The sequence below is a fragment of the Archocentrus centrarchus genome, chromosome 22 (assembly GCF_007364275.1).
Source record: "Archocentrus centrarchus isolate MPI-CPG fArcCen1 chromosome 22, fArcCen1, whole genome shotgun sequence".
Lineage (NCBI taxonomy): Eukaryota > Metazoa > Chordata > Actinopteri > Cichliformes > Cichlidae > Archocentrus > Archocentrus centrarchus.
Genome location: NC_044367.1, coordinates 22539969 through 22559370, shown reverse-complemented (window position 1 = coordinate 22559370; position 19402 = coordinate 22539969). Strand labels below are relative to the sequence as shown.

The window sequence follows — 19402 nt, the reverse complement described above, 5'->3', positions numbered from 1 at the left end:
AAACTGCACTCAGCTTTCCAAAGAATGTCGTTAATCATTTAATTCATGATTCAAATTTTCACATAGGGTCAGGTAGTTGTGGATTCGTTTTTTTTTTGTTTTGTTTTTTTACCCTTAATAAATGAAATCATCATTTAAAAACAGCATTTTGTATTTACTCTGGTTTTCTTTGTCTAATATTTAAAATTTGTTTGATATGAAACATGAAAATGTGACAAATATGCAAAAAACAAAAAATCTGGATAGGGGCAAATACTTGTTTATAGAAAACTTGCTCTACTTCCTTAGCCACAGCTGCCCCTGATGATGACAGAAATATTATGTGAGTTTAAAATGTGGCATGATCGAGAAATGCTAGCATACTTACAGTGGCAAAAAGAGTAAGACAAAGTAGGCGCTGCCCATCGCAGTTCATTATAGTGTCCTGCTTCCTATTCAGTCTGCACCCTGCCTTACTCGAGCCGCTTATCCTTGGAACATGCTGTCATTGCCATTATTACACATCTGACTAAGGAATAGGTGAGCCTGAAGTGTCCCTGTGTAGCAGCAGTTCCATCCTACAATCACCTACTGTACAACGTAATGGCAGGAGAGAATAAAAGAGAGAGCATCCAATAGGAACGATTCAAACAGACTGCTGTGTTGTACTGTTAGACATTTTAGAGTTTTATAGTTACTATAAATCTGATTTATAATATCCTCAGTATATTTTTCTTTTACAGTAAAAAAGTTATTGTACTTCTGTAATTTTGCAATACTATACTTACACTGTAAAACTTGCAAATTATAGTATAATTCTTGTAATGCAATATATTTATTTTTGTTATACAGCCTGGGATATTTTTTAAATAGCTGACCTTCAAGCATCCAAGTGGTGTAATTTATGACCCCAGCCACATATTTCTATGTGTTTCTATGTGATTATGATAATTTCACTGTCATTTGTTGCTGATCAAAATATAGCAGAGTCACCAGTTCATCTGTATTGGGTGTTAAATGATAGGAGCATGCTATAAATTTTAAAATGTGGTTTTTCTCTACTATTATTGACACAAAAATGTGTTTTGTAAGTTGTAAGAAACAATTTGTTCCTCATTAAGACCTAATGCCCTGAATGGCCTGACCCTTTAAGGACAAGACGTGTGTTTCTCCTTTAAAATGTCTCAGTGGGTGATGGTAGTGTTAGTGCAGATGACCCAAAATGATGAACCTGATCATGTCTCCTCATACATCATCCTCAGGATCACCAAAGACATTGGTGTCTCATGTTTTAATGAATTAAGCAGCGTTAATAGAGCATTAAAATACTCAAGAAAGAGAGGCGCAATGTTTGAATCTGTGATCACTGAGTAATCCTTTACGTGTTAAGGTAGCCAGATGGCAGCTAATCCCCTTCTAGGCTATTTAGACTGACCTCTTTAGACATAGTGCCTGTGAAAAGAGTGAGCCACATTCTTATCTCCAGAGAGAAAAGCTTGTTTTTGGTGAATTTGCTTTTATCTTTTGTCCTTGAGTCTCTTTAATCAAAATATCTCTCTTGGAGCCTTGGTTCACAACACAAAGACAAAGAAACGTGCTGCTGTCGGTGTAAATCACTGAAATTAGGCTTTTGCTCTAAATAAAAATAATCTTCTTGTTCTGTCTAATTGTCTCTCAGTCATATGATTTTTAACATTAATATGAATTCTTCTTGCAACTATTTTTTTCCAAAACCTGGCTGTGTAAGTACTTATTTAAGCAGCCGTGTCTGGGCTTGGTGTCATACTTTGCTTTTTTATATATATACAGTAACCAGATCCGGACAGCCAGCAGCCTGTTGGCTTGGTGAGTCCTTACCAAACACGTGTGGACAGACAGCCACCGTAGAGGTTTAATGCTATTTTGTGTTTTGCTTTCTGCATTTTTCTTCCTCAAGTATCCACTTGTCTGGAATCACTTAAGTTTGACCTCAGAAAGCATCAGCAACATAAGCCGCAAGATCATTTTCAGTGGGATTGTCTCATCAGTTGGCAGCAGCTGGACAGCTTCTGTCTGCACGTGCTTGTGTGTGAGTGTCTGTCTTTGTGTAGAACTGTACTTGCGAATGTGCACATTAAACCCTGCATTTTGTGTGTCTGGTGTGTATTTCAGCTGATAGCACAGTTGAAAAGGGAGATCCTTTCACTGAAGGAGGAGCTGGCCATTGTGACTGGAGAGCAGAGAGATGACCAACTAACTCCAGAGGAGATCCAGAAGTATGTCAACTCTACTTGCTTAATGCCTCGTCTTTTCAATTCAATCTGTCATTCAACATAACCAGGTTCTGTAGATGTGAAGATGAGGGCAGGTAACAAACACGTCCTGAGTTAAATAAGAATGTAGAAGAGCTCAAATATTGTGTTTTGTGTATATATGTATGTATGCAAGTCACCTCCATAGACTGTATATAAAAGAGGGAAGTAGCCACTGTGAAGTCACATAATAATGTGTAGGCTTGATTTTAGCGTTATGACCACCATCAAGTTGATTTCTGGGCCAGAAGATATCTTATTTAGACCAGAAAATGGAGTGCTAGTTATCAAAGATAGCTTGGTTATCAGGCTGCACCCATAGACTATATGAGTACATCACACGGATACAGATACCTTCTAGTTAGCGCTTAGATAAAATTGATGTCACCCATAAGTCAGATCTTTAACTGTAACCTTTTTGCCATCTTGGTTTGCTGGTACCAGTTTGACCGTATTTGGATGACAGGGTGGTGGGCTAAGTGCTAATACTAGCTGCTTTTGTTAGCAGTATGATTCGACATAACATCCTGACCACCTGCCTAATATTGTGTTGGCTTCCCTGTCTATCAGAACCAGCATTAACTTTATTGACAATTTGAGCTACAGTAGCTCATCTGTTGGATTGGACCACATGGACTAGCCTTTCGCTCCCCACGTGCATCAGTGAGCCTAGGGTGCCCATGACCCTGTTGCTGGTTCACCACTGTTTAAACCTTAATACCATTTAAACAGGCGAGGTATAAAGAAGCCTGCTCCTCCTCCTCCTCAAAAAAAAGAAGTTACCCCCTATAGCTGCTGGCTATGAAAGAGGAAATTATCTATATGGACCAAAACTTTTTTTAAATAGCTGGCTGTGAACATTTTTATTTCTGCTGTAAATCTGGGATTTTTAACATGGGAGTCTATCAGGATTGACAAATTTAGGCAGCCAGCCTCAAGTGGGTGTTAGAGAAACTGCAGCTAAACTGAGAAACTGGCTACCTAACCCTTTTCACTTAAGTGTTTGCTTCATTTTCAGACCTAGAGAGTGCTGTGTTGATCCTTTGGTTCTCCTCAGATCCACAGAAAAGAGCAGAGTATACTTTATGGACTGTAATTTGTATTTGCAAAGCTCAAACCCACAGATTCTTGAGGAAATATGTCTGGTGATTTATAAGTATTTGGGGACAGCCTAATGTGCCTATATAACTTACGGTGTGGGCTTTGCATTGGTGCTGAGTTGAAGTCTCACTCACTGCGGCTAAACCAGATCTCATGGAGTTTCCCAGGACTCCTTTATTTCTACCATTATATTCAAGTGGCAGAGTGACCCAAGCAGGGCCAGAGTTCAGGCTGGAGGTTTCATGGAGGATTTGGCAGATTGCCCCTCATGCTGATGCATTTCCCGTGCCTTGGCCCCCTCAGTTCACTCATTTTATTATTTCCTCTCTACCCGGGTGATTATCCTCGATTTGCCTCTGTTTGCGGTCAGACTCACACTGGGAATCTTTAATGATGTCTGTTGTGACCATGCTTGCTGGACATGCTGAGTTTTTTTGTTGCTGCTCCCTCCCCATTTGATGCCCCTACTCATCTCCTGCGCTGATTGATTGCACATATCCTGGGCTGTTTGTTTACACAGTTCCAAATGCACATATGTCCTCAGATATGCTGGGTTTTTATGTTTCCCGCAGACTATCTCTTTTCTCCTTGTCAGTCCACGTCTGTCCAGGCTAAATTCAAAGTAAAGCTTTTAAAAAGCAGTGTTAGTCAGCTACACTTTGTTGATAACAGATCACTTCACACACATTGGAGCCACTTCTTGGAAACTTTCAAATTCTGGTGTTTGACAGATGATGGTTTTTTTTTTTTGGTTTTTTTTTCCCTCTTGTAAAATATTGTACATTGCATCAAAGGGTATTCTTCAGGTTCATGAAACCACTGATGTCTCGCAGAACCCTGAAACAGGACCGCTGCGTTTGTTTTAAGTCCTTCATCATGTAAACCTTGTGTGTTTCTATGTCGAACAAAAAATAGAAACCGCACACTGTCGTGCCTACATTGGATCCGTCTGGACACTTGCCTCCTGCTCTTTTCCAGTGGCTGCTTCCAGATCTTGAAGAACTAATGTTTGGACTAGCGTTTAGCGATAGTTTATCAACAGTCCGGCCCAGTGGAGCTGAAACTCAAGTTTAAGTAAATAGTTTTCTTTGACCAGACCCACATTTTAAACTACTCAAATGTACATCTTAACTGTTTGAGTGCCTGAGTGAGAAGGAATATAACATTGAGTGTAGCATCGCTCAGAAAGTCTGTGTTTATGTGCGTGTGTTTAGGCTGGAAGAGCTCATCGGTGCTTTTCTGGATGATCCTGATCCAGATGCCACGCTGTCATTTGGGCCAGATATGAGAAAGATCAAGTACTGTTTCTCCCTGCTGAAGGTAATATATGTGAATGGTATCTGCATGCTTGTGTCTCTGTCCATCAATTATTTCTGCTGTTTGTTTTTGCTTCCACCTTTCTATGACAGGAGCCACACACCAGTGCCGGGCGAGTCTCACATCAGACGAAGAGAATTTCATTTGATTCATTGAAGCTCAAGTTTGATCCTTTTTTGGGGTTTTTTTGGAATATGTAGAAATTCTGAGGAGAAATCAGCTAAGGACAACAGGCGGCTGTAGCTGCCAGCTTTCTGCTAGGCACACCTCAGCTGATGAACTCTATACATTTATTTGGATGACGCAGTAATTTAACAGGTGTCTGAGTGATGCAGCTATACAGTCCATGGATGCAGCTTAGTCATCAAGTGTTACCTGGTGACTTAGCAGTCCACCCTCTTGCCCAAATAGGGTCACTTGTGGCTTCAAAACAAATTTTTAAAAAAAAAGCAAGACTATGACTACCATTAAAGTAAAGAAGAGGCTTCAAAATGCAAGGCTACAAACCAGTGATTGCTGTCACAGTGGTTATGTCCATCTTTTATATGCAGTCTATGGTCAGGACATTGCCCAAAGTTGGCTTTTTTCACATGTACTGTAGCTCAAAGAACAAGAGAGAGTCTGTTCACGTCAGGGAGCTTCAGAGCTGATTAGTCGCTGAACTAATCTCATTGGGGGGGTCACTATGCATGTAAGCATATCAGTCAATGGACAGGAAATGTTTCAAAAATGCCTGAGATTTTAATTGCTCATTATAAATACTGATACCAATAGATTGGCAAATAAATAAATCAGTCGGGCTCTAAATTCATCCATGCCTTTTTAAATTTGAACAGCTGATTAATAGAGTTTTAGTTAACTGATTTACAAATTTAATAATTTCTCTTTTTCTTGCTCATTAAAATATCAAATAATTAATTACTTCATTCTATTTATTTACATGTTTCTTAATAAACCTGTGAATTGTTTCAGTGCCTATTTTACTGTACAGTTAGTGAATGAATAAAATGCTTTATTAATACTTCTGAGACCCTCGTTGTCCCTGCATCGTAGAGATGCACCAAAAATGTCATTTCCCACCATTCATCAGCTCAGCAGTGACCAGGTGACCCAGATCTTCTGAACTGTTCCCCCAACTGCCTCCTGAGTTATGTTTTACTTTCATTTAAATGAATTTCCTGCTTTTATAAGGTTAAAAATTCTCCTAAAAGTTGCTGACTAATCAGATTGCAAAGACAGAATTATCACCTTAATTTCACAAAAATGGCAGACATTAAAATGATTAACTAGAAATGTATTGTGTATTACTATTCATCAACAGTCACTGGAAATATTTTCATGGTGTCTTTGATATGCTGATAATTCTCACTCTGAAAATCTTTTACTTCCCAGTGATGCGAAATTTTACCCAGAGTTGCTGTTTTTGATGTTTGAAGACTAATTTTCCCACAGCCTGATTGAAGTCTGAACACAGGGAGTTTTACAGTTATTTGCCATCTAATTAGATGCTAGGTGTAATGTTGACATGCCATCCTTAATGCATGTCTTTGAGCTAAAACTTCCAAGAATTTCCCGTAGCTAATGAAAGCAAGCAAAGCTCCTACCTCATAGCAAACAACCCATTTGAAGATCCATCCATACCATTTTTTCTCTGCAGCTCACCTAACTCGAGTCACAGGGAGGCTGGAGCACTGCCATTTTCTAGCAGTTTCTAGCTACATCAAAGTGAAGGGCCTGTGATGGAACTGGCAGCCTTTTCAGGATGTAACACCCCTAAGTGGTTAAGAAAATATTTAATTGAGATTAATCAGTGCTCATCATGCGTAAACACAACATTTAGATAAAATATACATATACAAAATATACAGGGTGCTAGGGATGGAGTGAGATGGAGGCAGATGATCCACTGTGGCGACCCCTTTAATGTGAGGGTGGTGATAAAATGGCTCATTTCAGACAGAAGAACGGAGGACTGCACCAAAGCAAGATTATTTTAAACTGTGACTCATGCACAGCTACTCTTGTAGAGTCCAATAATAAAAGTGTAATGGAAATGAGCAGCACTATGTTTGCATTATTAAACCGCTACTTTATGAACCCTCGGTCAGCAAAGAATTTTGTTGTATTTAATATTCAGCAGCTGGTGCTCAGACTGAAGTAAACACCTGGGTGAGTTGTCATCTATTTGTGTTTGATGTGTATTTTTACACTTCTTTTTGCTTTGGCTATCTACTCAGTTTACACTGGCATGTTGTGTGTACGATGCTTGAAGAAAAGTTCTAATTTTTGAAGAAAGCCAGGATAGTAATAGATCCTTGTCATCTTTTGTCAAACATGAGACGATGGCCTGCTGCTGCTGCTGCTGCTGAGCAGAGGGAAAATACTGCAGTACTCACTCTGTCTCTGGGCTCTGGTTTGGTTGAAGTTTGAGCAGCCACCAGAAGCCGTTCCAGATCCCACTTGAATGTCTGTTTACTTCTCCTTCAGTTTGTTAGGAGCCGCAAACTCTATCTCCCGTTCAGTTTACATTCCTCTGAGCATCACCCGAGTCGCACTCCAGTGATCCTGCAAGAATTCGTCTGGTTTGAATTTGATTTAATTCCTCTTTGTTCTCAGTGCTGCTTGTCACTGTTTCAGGCTGGTGTATCTTTTGTGTTTCTGTGCTACAGTGATGACATGAAATTTAAAACATCATCCCATCCATAATGTCAGCTTCGGTATGCCTTCGTGTGCGTAATGTTCAGGGACAAGCCTCACCCCTCATCTGTGCCTTCACGTGGAAAAGCTTCCTTTCCCCTAACATGTTTCAGGTTCAAAGGCTGTCTGAGCACCTGCGTTAAAAAAAAAAAGAGAATGCACAAACCTTTTTTGTAACTGTCTTTTTTTTTTCTCTCTCTCTCTTATTGTTTTTGTGCAGTTAATGATTTGGGACAAAAGAGGAAGAAAAAACAGACGTGGTGATGACAAAGAAATACCAGCAGCAACAGTGAAGGAAGAAGAAATTCAACACAGCCACCACGGTGCAGGAGAAGTGGTCAAATTAAAGGAGATGCTTCAGCAGCGTGATAACGAGATTAGTATCCTTTGCCATGTCGCAGCCAGCTTAGTTCAGCTCCAATTAATCTCTATAAAGAGATATCTGATTTTTGTTCCTGCTTGTAGTCTAAGTTTTATTGACTGTTTGAGGAGGCATTGGTTGCATACAGGTAAAAAGCCTGTGTGGAGCAGCAAAAAGGGCTTTCATTTATGTTATCCATTATTCAGATATTCTGATTGCACAAGAAGCCCCCAGAAGCTAAGTCAGAAGAATAGAGCGGTAAAATCGGATTGTATTGGAAAATTATTTTACAAACAAAGGAAGAAAGGATCAAGAACCCTGGTATTAAAATGTAGGCTCAAAAATGCTGGAAAAAGTCAACTTAAAACAACTTCAAAAGTGTGAAATTTCTCTCCTCCAGCGTGGATGACTATCAACCGAACAGCTAAAACAGTATTAAGTCATAACATTTGCTGGCTTTTTACTTTTTTACCTTAGTCCTGCAGCTCTACTAACTCATCCAGTCTGTTTTTAGATGTTTAAAGCAGCTTCCCCTCCATTCTTCACTGTGCCCACTCCACACACAGTGGGGGGGGGGGGGGGGGGGTAATTTGTGTGCACACACCCACACATGCCCAGACACATCTAGGTTGCAAGTGTCAGTTATATGTATAATGATATTTATTTAACACATCAGTGTGGAAATGAGGCACAAATCACCTTGATTGGCTCATCACTTTAACCAGCATTGGTCCAACTCTACAGTGTTTGTCATGGACATACTGTAGTACTGGGTGTGTGTTTGGAGCAATTTCAAACCACAGGGACCCAAATCCTGTACAGCACCTCTAATATACGGCATTAACAGTATGAATGATATCACCTCCACTGGTCATGCTCAGCTGAAATAAGAGCTACAGTGCTTGAGGAAATGGCTTTTTTTTTTTTTTTTAAATTGGGTGATAATTAGGGGAAAATAAATTGTGGGTTTCACTTTAAATTAGTCTCTGCATTCCACCTCAGCATTTAATCACGCTCACTGATGATAGTAAAGTCTTCATTAGCGGAAAGGCCTTTAAAGGAAATGTGTCTGTGTTATTGCACGATTGGATTACTGCGCTTCTATGAAATTAAGTACGCTAACATTCATCACCTGCGCGCCACATAAACACACAATCTAATGACTGCTGTTAATCATAATTACAATTAATCATAATAATGGTATTGGTGTGTGAATGTGATATTTCTAATGGCTTTATGGGATTATTCCCCCCTCAGCCCCTCTTGCTGTGGGTTGTCATTAGATCACTGCACATTAGCTGGAAAATTGAGACGTCTGCTTGATTATTTAGCCAGAAAAACCACAGCTCTCCAAAACAAATCGAATATTATCATGCAGATATTTCACCGTAGTATTTCTTGGACCTGGTTTCTATAATGTGAATTCCTCGCTTCTTTGACCCCACCCCCCACCCCCCCACACACATACGCACAAAAAAAACTGTCACACACTGGTTTTCACATGATGCAGATGTAATTGCCAAAATTGCCACTGTACGTGTTTAAAGGCACATATTTCAGGCACTAATGCACAGACTCCCCTGTTGCTGCCTTTCATTGGGAAGTTTGTGTAGCAGTAGTCTAAACTGTCAATCCTTCAGTCAGGGTGGTCTGTCTGCACTGTGTAACTGTGTCTGTAGGGGTGACATTGTTTCCAGGCGGCTCTCTAATAACTATCTAGTTTCAAACCTGTATCTGCTAGGTAATCACTATGGTGTTCATGTCTACTGTATATCCATGTCCAACCCCCTCAGCTCTACAGCGATGGGGAGTCCTCACAGGGTTCATTATAGTTTCCTGTAAAACAAAAGGGGGGCATCCCTACCAACTACCTGTGTGTGTGTTTTTATGCATGTCCTACTGCATGAGAGCTAGTGTACCTGGTATTACTTAGTCAACTCTGCAAGAGTGATGAGACATCCATGATGATAGAGCAGCAAGGAGAAGCAACAAACATGGCAGAAAGCACAGCAATTAGGGTGAGGGACAAAAGCAAGCGGAGGACAAAAAAGATTTTCTGAGGACAGCTCACGTGGTACCCTTAAAAAAGGCACATAAAAATGCTCAACAAATTTCAGAGAAACCTCAAATTATGAGATATTAAACAATAAACCCCAGACTTCATGGTAATGATCTTTGTAGAGAAAATCTTGACCTGATTTCTGCCACTACTAAAAATTTTCTGTAGTTCTTGAATAGTGTTTTTGTTTGTGACTGTCATTTTCAGAGCAGCTCATGTTTTCAGGTTTGACACCCTAGTCATAGTTTTCAAATGGACTCACATCATTAGTGCAAAAAGGCATTCCTCTGCTGTCTGATGGTTATTTGTATCATGTTTCTTGATACAAAGTTTCTGATAGTTAAACTCGATTCAGTAACAACTCCTATCCTATCACACTTTCCTGTCACACAAGTGCAGTAGACATTGCACCAATTTCTCCTTCTCTGCAGCAGCTCCGATTGTCGGTGGTGGGTCATCCGCTGTCCAAAATACTTCGAGGATGGTGATCCTGAAACTAACGACTTGCTGACTTGAGCAAATTAGCTGTCACCTTTTCTTTGGTAATAAGAAATTTCCTGTCCTTGACCTGCCAAACTGCAGCATCCAGCTCAAAACCAGAAAGGCCCGTGATTTTTTGCACTTTCATCATGGTGGCAGTGGAAAGGGAGGGATTCTCCACAAGACACAGGAAACCCATCACTGAAGTAGAGCTATATTGTTTTTAGGTTTTTGAGCTTATGCCACATCAAAGCATCCATCATTCTCCTCCTATTGGTCTGAATTTAATCAAGCTTGCACATAATGATCACCTAAGGGGTCGCCACCCAAATTGTGCTCAAGGTCAAGCTCACATTTGTCATTTTACAGGCAATAATCTGTAAATTGTAAAGGATTATGAGTTGGATGAGCTATGTCATTAACGGTCTCGTTTGTGACTGAAATACAGTGGCAGGTGCTGGATATAGACTGAAGGTCTCATTCTACTCAAAAAGAATCTCGGAGGAAAAAAAGTGCACACAGCAGTGTATATATCTCATTTTAATATTGTACAATAATATCATCCCTGTTAGTGACTATATTTCTCTCACTCTTTACATTTAATAATTAATTCAATTAAGTAATAAATTGGATTAACTGTACTTTACAGTTGCACAATCAACACATCTATAAGGAAATTCAATATCAATATGATACATATTTAACTCATACATCTTTTCTACTGTGATGACTAGCCGCAGTAATGTCAGTTTTTCACTAAAATGGAAGTTAACACCTCATTGCTACACGATGAATCCAAAAAGCAAGTGCATCAATGTCGAAAATAAAAGTTTTTGGTCTTCCAGGAAATTAAAGAGCAAAAATATGGCCTAACAACACTGCATTAGTACAGGGGAAAAAGTCCTTGTGAGTTTGTTTCGCTGAGTCTTAATTTACAGTCGACTCAGGATTACAAACACTAAACTACTGGCCATTTCTGAGAACATCAGAGTCCATTTCATGCAAATTCCTGCATTTAGTCCACAAATCTGTTCTTCTTTTTAGTTATTTATTTTTAAATATTTGTATATTTTTGGCTCGACATGGAAACTTGACAGGCCTGTGCTTGAAGCTCTTTGGAGTATGTAATATGTTGGAGCAGTGCCATAGATCGTCACTCATGGCACATTCAGTGAAGAGGCTGCTCCAAAACCTGCAACTTAAATGTGTGTAGCATCAAATTTGTTGCATTGAAGATTAGTGAAACTGATTCAGTAATAACATCAGCTTCTGATCGTCCAGCGAACTTGGGTTAGCTTCTGATGCTTTAATCTCACTTTGGCCTGATGCTGGTGGTAAAAAAAATTCTTCTGTTCATCCAAGATACTCCAAGATAAGCTTTACTCAGGTGACAAATTGAAAAATATCTTTGGGCTATAGCCATAAAATGCTTGTTTGGAGAGGACTTGGTTGCTGTGGGGAAAATATCATGGCTCCAGATACTTCAGAGAACAATCATGACTGTGGTTTAATGAAACTAACACTTAATTTTGGTGGGAAACAGAAGCATTTGACCTGTTTCGGGGCAAAACTGGCCAAAGGGGGCTAGTTCAACTTGCTTGAATGACTTCACTTTCCTTGAGTACTGTAATTCTTGAATGTCAAGAGTAGGACAACAAATTGTTCCTTACATGTTTTATTGCATACACTGTGTGCTACATTGAAACTGGAGCAGTTTGTGGCACCATTGAGAATTACATCAAACATTTACCATGTGTGGCAATTTTAAAGGCATTTTCTATATTTCCTGTAATGTCTGCCTTGTTGGAAAGTATAACGGAGAATGACTAGAAAGTTTAGGAGAAGAACATCATGAGCTGAGTCTGACCGCAGCATTCTGACCACATGGCATGTGAAGCAGCCCACAGATCTCACGTTCTTACTCCTATAGAATTTTTTATCTCTACTAGAGTTCTGTGGGAGTTTTGTGCATAAATGAAGATATCAGATGCCAATAATGGAAAAACCTGATGAACAGTGGTCTGAAGTAATGACTTCTTTGAAACAATGACACAGGACCCACAGAAACAGGCTCTTTTTCTGTAAATGTTGGCTTCAGTAGGTCATTTGGAAGTGTGTTGGGTTTAGATTTTGGCAGTTTTGAGAACACTATGTTTTATTTCAATGGAAATTGTAATTAGAGACTCTGTTCGTTCATGTTATTGTTTCCACGGACATCCCCTTTTGTCTTGGCTGAAGGGAATAAAAGTTAAGTTATGCCCCAAATTGTCCAATGACCACCACAGTTATAGTTTGACTATAGGAAGATGTCTGCAAGTCTCATTGTTAGGGAAGTGCGTAGTGTAACTCAAAATCATGGGTAGACAACTTTTTTTTCAGGGTCATACTGACTGTGATAAAAGCAAGTGAAGGGCTACACATTGGATAACTCAATTGAAACATGGTTACAGGTTGCAATGACATTATTACTACTGTTAAAAAAAATCCACCTAAGATCAATTTAAATATAAGGATTGTTTTTAATACTTGGATGAAAATCCTTTGTCGTCAACAACTACAAAGTCTAGAACCCGTGGACATCACCAAATGCTGTGTTTTGTCCTTTGAGATGCTTTTCCAGTCCTTTACTGCAGCCACCTTCAGTTTCTGCTTGTTTGCAGGTCTTTCTGTATTCAGAAATGAAAAGCACGTTCTATTGGGTTAAAATCAGATGACTGACTTGGCCATTGAAGAATATCCCATTTCTTTGCTTTGAAAAACTCTTGGGTTGCTTTTGCAGCTTGCTTTGCCTTGTTCTCCATCTGCACTGTGACCCGCCGTCCAATTTGTTCTGCAGTATTTGGCTGAATCTGAGCAGAAAATGGCTATAGTCTCTGTTCAGATTGTACACTTCAGAATCCATCCTGCTGCTTTTGTCTGGATTTATTGATTTTGTCAGATCATCAATAAACACCAGTGGCCCGGTTCTACCTGTAGTCATACATGCCCGTGCTGTAACATTGCCTCCACCATGTTTGACTGATGATGTGGTATGCTTCAGATCATGAGCTGTTTCTCTCTTTCTCCATACCTTTTCTCCTCCCATTATAAGTTCATCTTGATTTCATCTGCCCAAAGATTTTTCTTGCAAAATCTAATTTGGCCTTTCTGTTCTTGAGTTTTCTCATTCATGTCTCGATTGTAGACTTTGGCAATGATATGCCTATTTTCTCGAAAGTGTTCTTGACTTGGCTAGATATTATGAAGGATTTTTTATTTCTTCAACAAGGAAATAATTCTGTGATCATCCACATTAGTTGTCGTCTTTGGTCTTCCAGGCTTTTTGAGACTGCTGAGCTGGCTTGTGCATTTGCTCTTTTTAAATTAGATTGTTGATTTGGCCACTCCTAAAGTTTCCACTGTCTCTCAGATAGATTTGTGTTGGTTTTGTCATGGAATACTGAGTGAACAGGGCCCTGGCTAACTGGACTAACAGGATGCTAACATGTCCTGTTAGTTTTGAGCCTCTAAAAAGGGGTACATGTATAAAAAATGGCTGAAGTTCCTAAATAATTAATTGTGTGATTTAAAATACACTGTGGTGATGTACAGAAGCAAAATGTAAAAAGTTGTGCCTTTTGGACCTAAAAGTAGCTGCATTGAACCAGCCCTGGGACAAGATCTAAGCAGCCAGTCACTTAGTTATTCTCTTTCACTCTTTCTGACACATGTACTCTTAAGTAGACAGCCACATCAGTGGCAAAAGATTGTGAGGAATCTTGGCAACGTCATCCCTGCAGCCTCATTGGCTCCTCTCCACTGATTTGTCCCAGACCATCACAACTTCCCATACCTTTAAGGATAGATGCCATTTATGAAATCTCTACAGATGCTCCCCTCAGTTTAGTCAAAAATTAACTCAGAAGAGCTACTTTACTGTCCTCATAGACTCTTGGCATAAGTCCTTTGACATGTGATCTGTCTGATTGGATTGAGGGAAAAGTTTCCTTGCAGTATCTTGTCTTCAAAAGAAAGACAAGTGTATTCTTTAACTCCTTACAACAGGCATCCTAGTTAAGATGTTGAAGAAGGAGAAAAAAAGAGCCCAGGATGCTGCTGCTCAGTTTGCTAACACCACCAATGGACCGAGCCAGTCCTCTCAGAGTACATCGAGTGTGTCCACAGTGGTGCTGTCGCAAGAAGGAAGTATGGAAACCGTCTCAACAGACCATGGAGGACGAGCTATACAGTATATGAAAAGAGGTACCTTAACCTCAAGTTTTTTCCCCCCTTGTCTAAACATTTTGCATCTTAATAGTGTTTTAAAGATTGTTGATCTATTGGGATGTGGACTCAAAGCATGAGTCAGGTCAAGCATCTTCCAGATAATGTTTTTATTTTTGCTGAACCTTGCAATTTATAGGCATTTGAGGCCATAAAGTTTGGTTCAACCAACTCATAAAGAGTTGATTGAACCAACCTGTAAAAAACTAGTGGTACTGGTTGTATCTACACATGCTGATTCCTCATTTCCTGGTTTTGGTTAACCAAGTTACCAGCTTAACCCTGGGAGTTTGGACAAAGGCTGTATCTATTCAAGACAGTATTTTCATTATGTGATATAGTATACAATTTGTTCATGTTTGCCAGCATGCTAGCTTTAGCTAACATTAGCCAAAAAAATTAGTAGTCTTTGGTCACTTTTATGCCTTGATTAATGTAATGCCCAGCTGATGTTGGCTGTAGTTTCCTCTAAGCAGGAGCAGCACCAGAGTGATTTAGGCCTTGTAATTCCAGTAGTTAATGTTTGTAATAAATAGAAACTGTAGTATTTAAATCTGGTACACATTTATGTACAAATGAAGAAAAAAAATAACTGGTCTGTCATTGTTACTTTTGCTGTGGATTGTGAAGTATAAGCTATCTATTCACTTAAAACACAGAGATCCAAAGTTTAATTAAGTAAATAACATCTTATTTGATTTGGGGGGCGCGGTGGTTAGCACTGTTGCCTCACAGCTAGAATGACATCTAGAAGGCCTGGGTTCAATTCCTCCGGGTACTCCGCTTTCCTCCCATAGTCCAAAGACTAGTTAGGTTAATTGGTCACTCTAAATTGCCCATAGGTGTGAATGTCAGTGCGAATGGTTGTCTGGCCCTGCCACAGGCTGGCGACCTATACAGGGTGTACCCTGCCTCTCACCCTGTGTTGCCCCCCCGCAACCCTGAACAGGATAAGCAGAAGAGGATGGATGGATGGTCACAGCAGAATGCTGGTCACAGCAGATGACTACTGCTCCCTGAGCCTGGTTCTGCTGGAGGTTTCTTCCTGTTAAAAGGGAGTTTTTCCTTCCCACTGTCACCAAGTGCTGCTCATAGGGGTCGTTTGATTGTTGGGTTTTCTCTGTAATTATTGTAGGGTCTTTATTTTACAATATAAAGTGCCTTGAGGGGACTGTTGTGATTTGGCACTGTATAAATAAAATTGAATTGAACGATTACTGTCATAGATGAGAGAAAGTTGAGTGGGCTACATTGACTTATATCAGCAGAGAGACAGTTGTGCACTGTGCTGTAAATTCATTACCTTATCTCAGTAGAAACCGCCTGTTCTTTCAAGGAGAAACATTAAAAACTCTTGTTTATTTACTTCTGTTATTTTAATGAAACCTAAGAAAATACTTCCTATGGACAGTCAGGTTGGGCCTGCCCTGGAAGTGGGCATGCCCTGGCCTTTTAGGTCCAGCCACAATGCTGCGGTAGCCCCTGACAGTCAAACTCAGGGGAACTGGACAAAAGGTGTCATTAGAAAAAAAACAAATGAATCCTTGTTAGCAGGTCAGCATGACCCAACATAGCAGCTAGCTGGATTACTTTAGCTTTCAAGCTCACTAACAATGTCAGTTAGCTGAAGCCACATCTAGTAGTTTATCCTTTCAGAGAGTCTGTGGTGTGCTCAGAGCCAGTCATTAGTTGATTTAGTGTTTAGTGGACTCTGTTAATTCACTCTAGAAGTCTAGTGCTGATGCAGTGAGTGAAAGAGAGGCATTGACACTCGGAAGCAGAAACATGTCTGCATTTTTTTCTAGAAATTTTGTCCTATGTCCTTCACATAGAAGTCAATGCACCGGCTGTTAGAGGCAGTGAGAGAGTCAGGGAAGCTTTTGTTTTTCAAAATTGCATTCCAGTTCATTCAGACATTGGCATAAAAAGCATTTAATACATCAAAAAAAAGTTACCTAATGCACATTTAATCCTGCATGTTGAAAGATGATGCTTCCCAAGTGCATTTCAGTGTGTTTCTAAAGAGTTTACAAACGTCCACAAGTTAAGAATGAAACCGGTCTCAGTCTTGCTATTACTTGGTGTGACATTTGCATATATGTGACAAAACATAATAATTGAATTCTCTGGAAATGAAAACTGGCTGATTAATATTCCTCAGAAAATTTTTTGACCTGGTACTATAGCTGTTCACTGTTACTAAATATTCAGAACAGGTCCCGTCCCACATGGACTAATAAAGCACTGTATGAATTAAATCAAAATTTCACAGATGTTGACTCCATTAAGTGTCACACTCAGTCTTTTTAAGCTTTGATGAATTAGGTGCTAAGCCTACAGACAGGTGATCTCTCTCTGTTGGAATGAAGGCAGTTTTCTTTTTGTGGTCTTGTAGGTTTTCACTGCGTGTTTTGTGTGTGTTTGTGGGCCATAACAAATTCCTGATTTGTGGATTTTACTGCACGGTAAGGATCTGACATCCCAGAACACATTTCTTTATTTCTACACAATGTTATGAGTAGAATTATATGTATTAAAAGGACAGCAAGTATTGAAAGTCACTCAAGTGGACCAATACAGTCATGTCAGCAAAGCAGCATTAGACAGTACAGTATTTTAAACCTGTAATTTGTTGCTGATGAAAAGTTGATGAGTTTAAAACCTGTAATACTGACTGGAATGTGAACCGGAGACCGGGAGCCAAGATTTCTGCAATGCAAATACAGGAGACGCTATGCAGATGTGACCAGGATATAAACCTAGACTGACGACTTCTGAGAAAGCATCCATTTAATTTAGATGCATTTAGAAATGCAGCGTGTCTATCCTATTAGAAAATTAACTGCTAAATGTGAAGCAGGCTAAGCAAGCAATTCCAGAAGTCAGCGATCCTGAGAAGCCCTAGGCCAGATGAGCTACATGATTACCTTATTTAAATTTGCCTAATCTGCCATTCAAGATCATCTTCTCTGACATGTCTAGACAGCCTCCAGGAAGTCCTGTTTAGACCATTTGTATTGTGCACTCTGCTCTACTCAAAGTTAACCATGGTACTGTACATAAATCAACAAACAACACCCAAGGATGATCACCAGTGATGGGAGCTGGGTCTTGCTACAAACGAGCAGTTTTCAGTTGATGACGACAGTTTCCAAGCCTGAAGGCAGCGCCTCAGTTGAGCAGCGAGACGAAGAAGCATCCTTATTGTGCTATTGCTTTTCCAACCTAAACTGTGATGCCTGCCATCAGATGCCAGCACAGAGCGCATTGACGGACTTTTTTTTTTTACTTCACCAACACAACACACTCACAACTTCAACCACTTGCTAGATTGGCCTCTCTGCAACTTTGCCCATTTCCCAGAAACTTGAATAAACTTAAAGACTCACTGGAAGAGATCCAGCACAGTGCCACCTCACTGTCAGCTTTAACCTGCCCCCATATTCGGAAAGCCAAAAGGACAATATTTCGATTCTTAAAACCTTGCTTGAGATGCCTTGATCCCGTCTATGAATGCCAAGTATCTCATTTGTTTATATTCTTCAATTCTAATCCAAAAATGTATACATAAATACATATACGTAAACATGCTAGAGGATATTTAATTTCTTTCTTTTTGGCAAATATACACATAATAAAGCACCAGCTTGTTTTACTTAACTGACAGCCTGATTGCAGTTGATGAGATTTGTAATCTAAATCTTTAAAGATGCACTGTGATGATGACCCAAAGGTGGCAGCTTAAGAAGGGGGGACTTCAGCGGCAGCTTCTCTTTCTAACTTATAACTTCTTTAGACATAAACTTAGTTTAAATGTAACAGGGATGCCAAGGTTAAGCCAAATAAGCTTTTGGATGAGCTTTCCAGCCAAAGGCAACAATTATTTGTCTTCTCCTGCTTAATTTTGGTTAAGTGGAGCCTGGAGCGTGATGATGAACCTGAGCCCTTATAATGAGCTTGGTCATTGCCGTCGGGCACAGGGATATGAGCCAGAAACTCATCAAACTGAGGCTGCGCTCCAGCCTCTGCTAACCACAACTCCCTCATCCTCTCTGACATTTTTGTGTCATGGCGCCCGGTGCCGTAATAACATCAGAAGAGCCCGTTAGAAAACAAACACACACTTCAAGTCTGTCCAGAAAGGATTGTAGAAGGAACAAAGACCGTGAATAGTGGTTTATAAAAGCATTGATAAATGATGTGCCATATGTATTAGATCATCGTCATGTAATATGGAGCTAACATTATCATCTGGGTTGTCACAGGAGAAGATTTGTTTTCATTGGGCCCCGAAAGTCTCTTATTTTTTTCTGTCTCTTATATGGGCAGGATGGATTCTTCTTCTTTTAGCTGTCCCCTTTAGGGGTCACCACAGTAGCTCATCTTCCTTCATCTCACCGTAACCCTATCATCCTTCTCTGTCACACCAACCCTCTGCATGTCCTCCTTGACTAAATCCATGAACCGTCTCTGGGGTCTTCCTCTTTTCCTTCTGCCTGGTAGTTCCATATTCAACTTCCGTTGTCCAGTATGTTCATTATCCCTCCTTTGCACATGTCCACACCGTCTCAGCCTTGCCTTGTTTCCAAAGCACTCAACCTGAGCTGTCCCTCTGATGCACTCATTTTTAATCGTGTCTATTTTGGTCACTCCCAATGAAAAACTTCACTGCATCTTCAACTCTGCCACCTCCAGCTCAGACTCCTGTCTTTTTTGGATGACCTCCATGGATGCTTCTTCCTCTTATTTTCACTTAGGCCAGGGGTGGGCAACTCCAGGTCTTGAGGGCCGGTGTCCTGCAGGTTTTAGATGTGTCCCTGATCCAACACACCTAAGTCAAATATAGAAGTCATT

General features: G+C 40.0%; 1 protein-coding gene across 5 annotated transcripts in view; it reads left to right on the top strand.

Annotated features, from left to right (window-relative positions):
- The window catches only part of kif6 (kinesin family member 6), a 77912-nt gene that overhangs the window by 38814 nt on the left and 19696 nt on the right, over positions 1–19402 (top strand). For all 5 annotated transcript variants that reach the window (XM_030719077.1, XM_030719079.1, XM_030719080.1 and 2 more), the window contains 4 exons: positions 2131–2234; positions 4586–4691; positions 7606–7765; positions 14330–14527. In XM_030719077.1, the coding sequence (XP_030574937.1) occupies positions 2131–2234; positions 4586–4691; positions 7606–7765; positions 14330–14527 (568 nt within the window). The remainder of the gene's footprint in view (positions 1–2130; positions 2235–4585; positions 4692–7605; positions 7766–14329; positions 14528–19402) is intronic.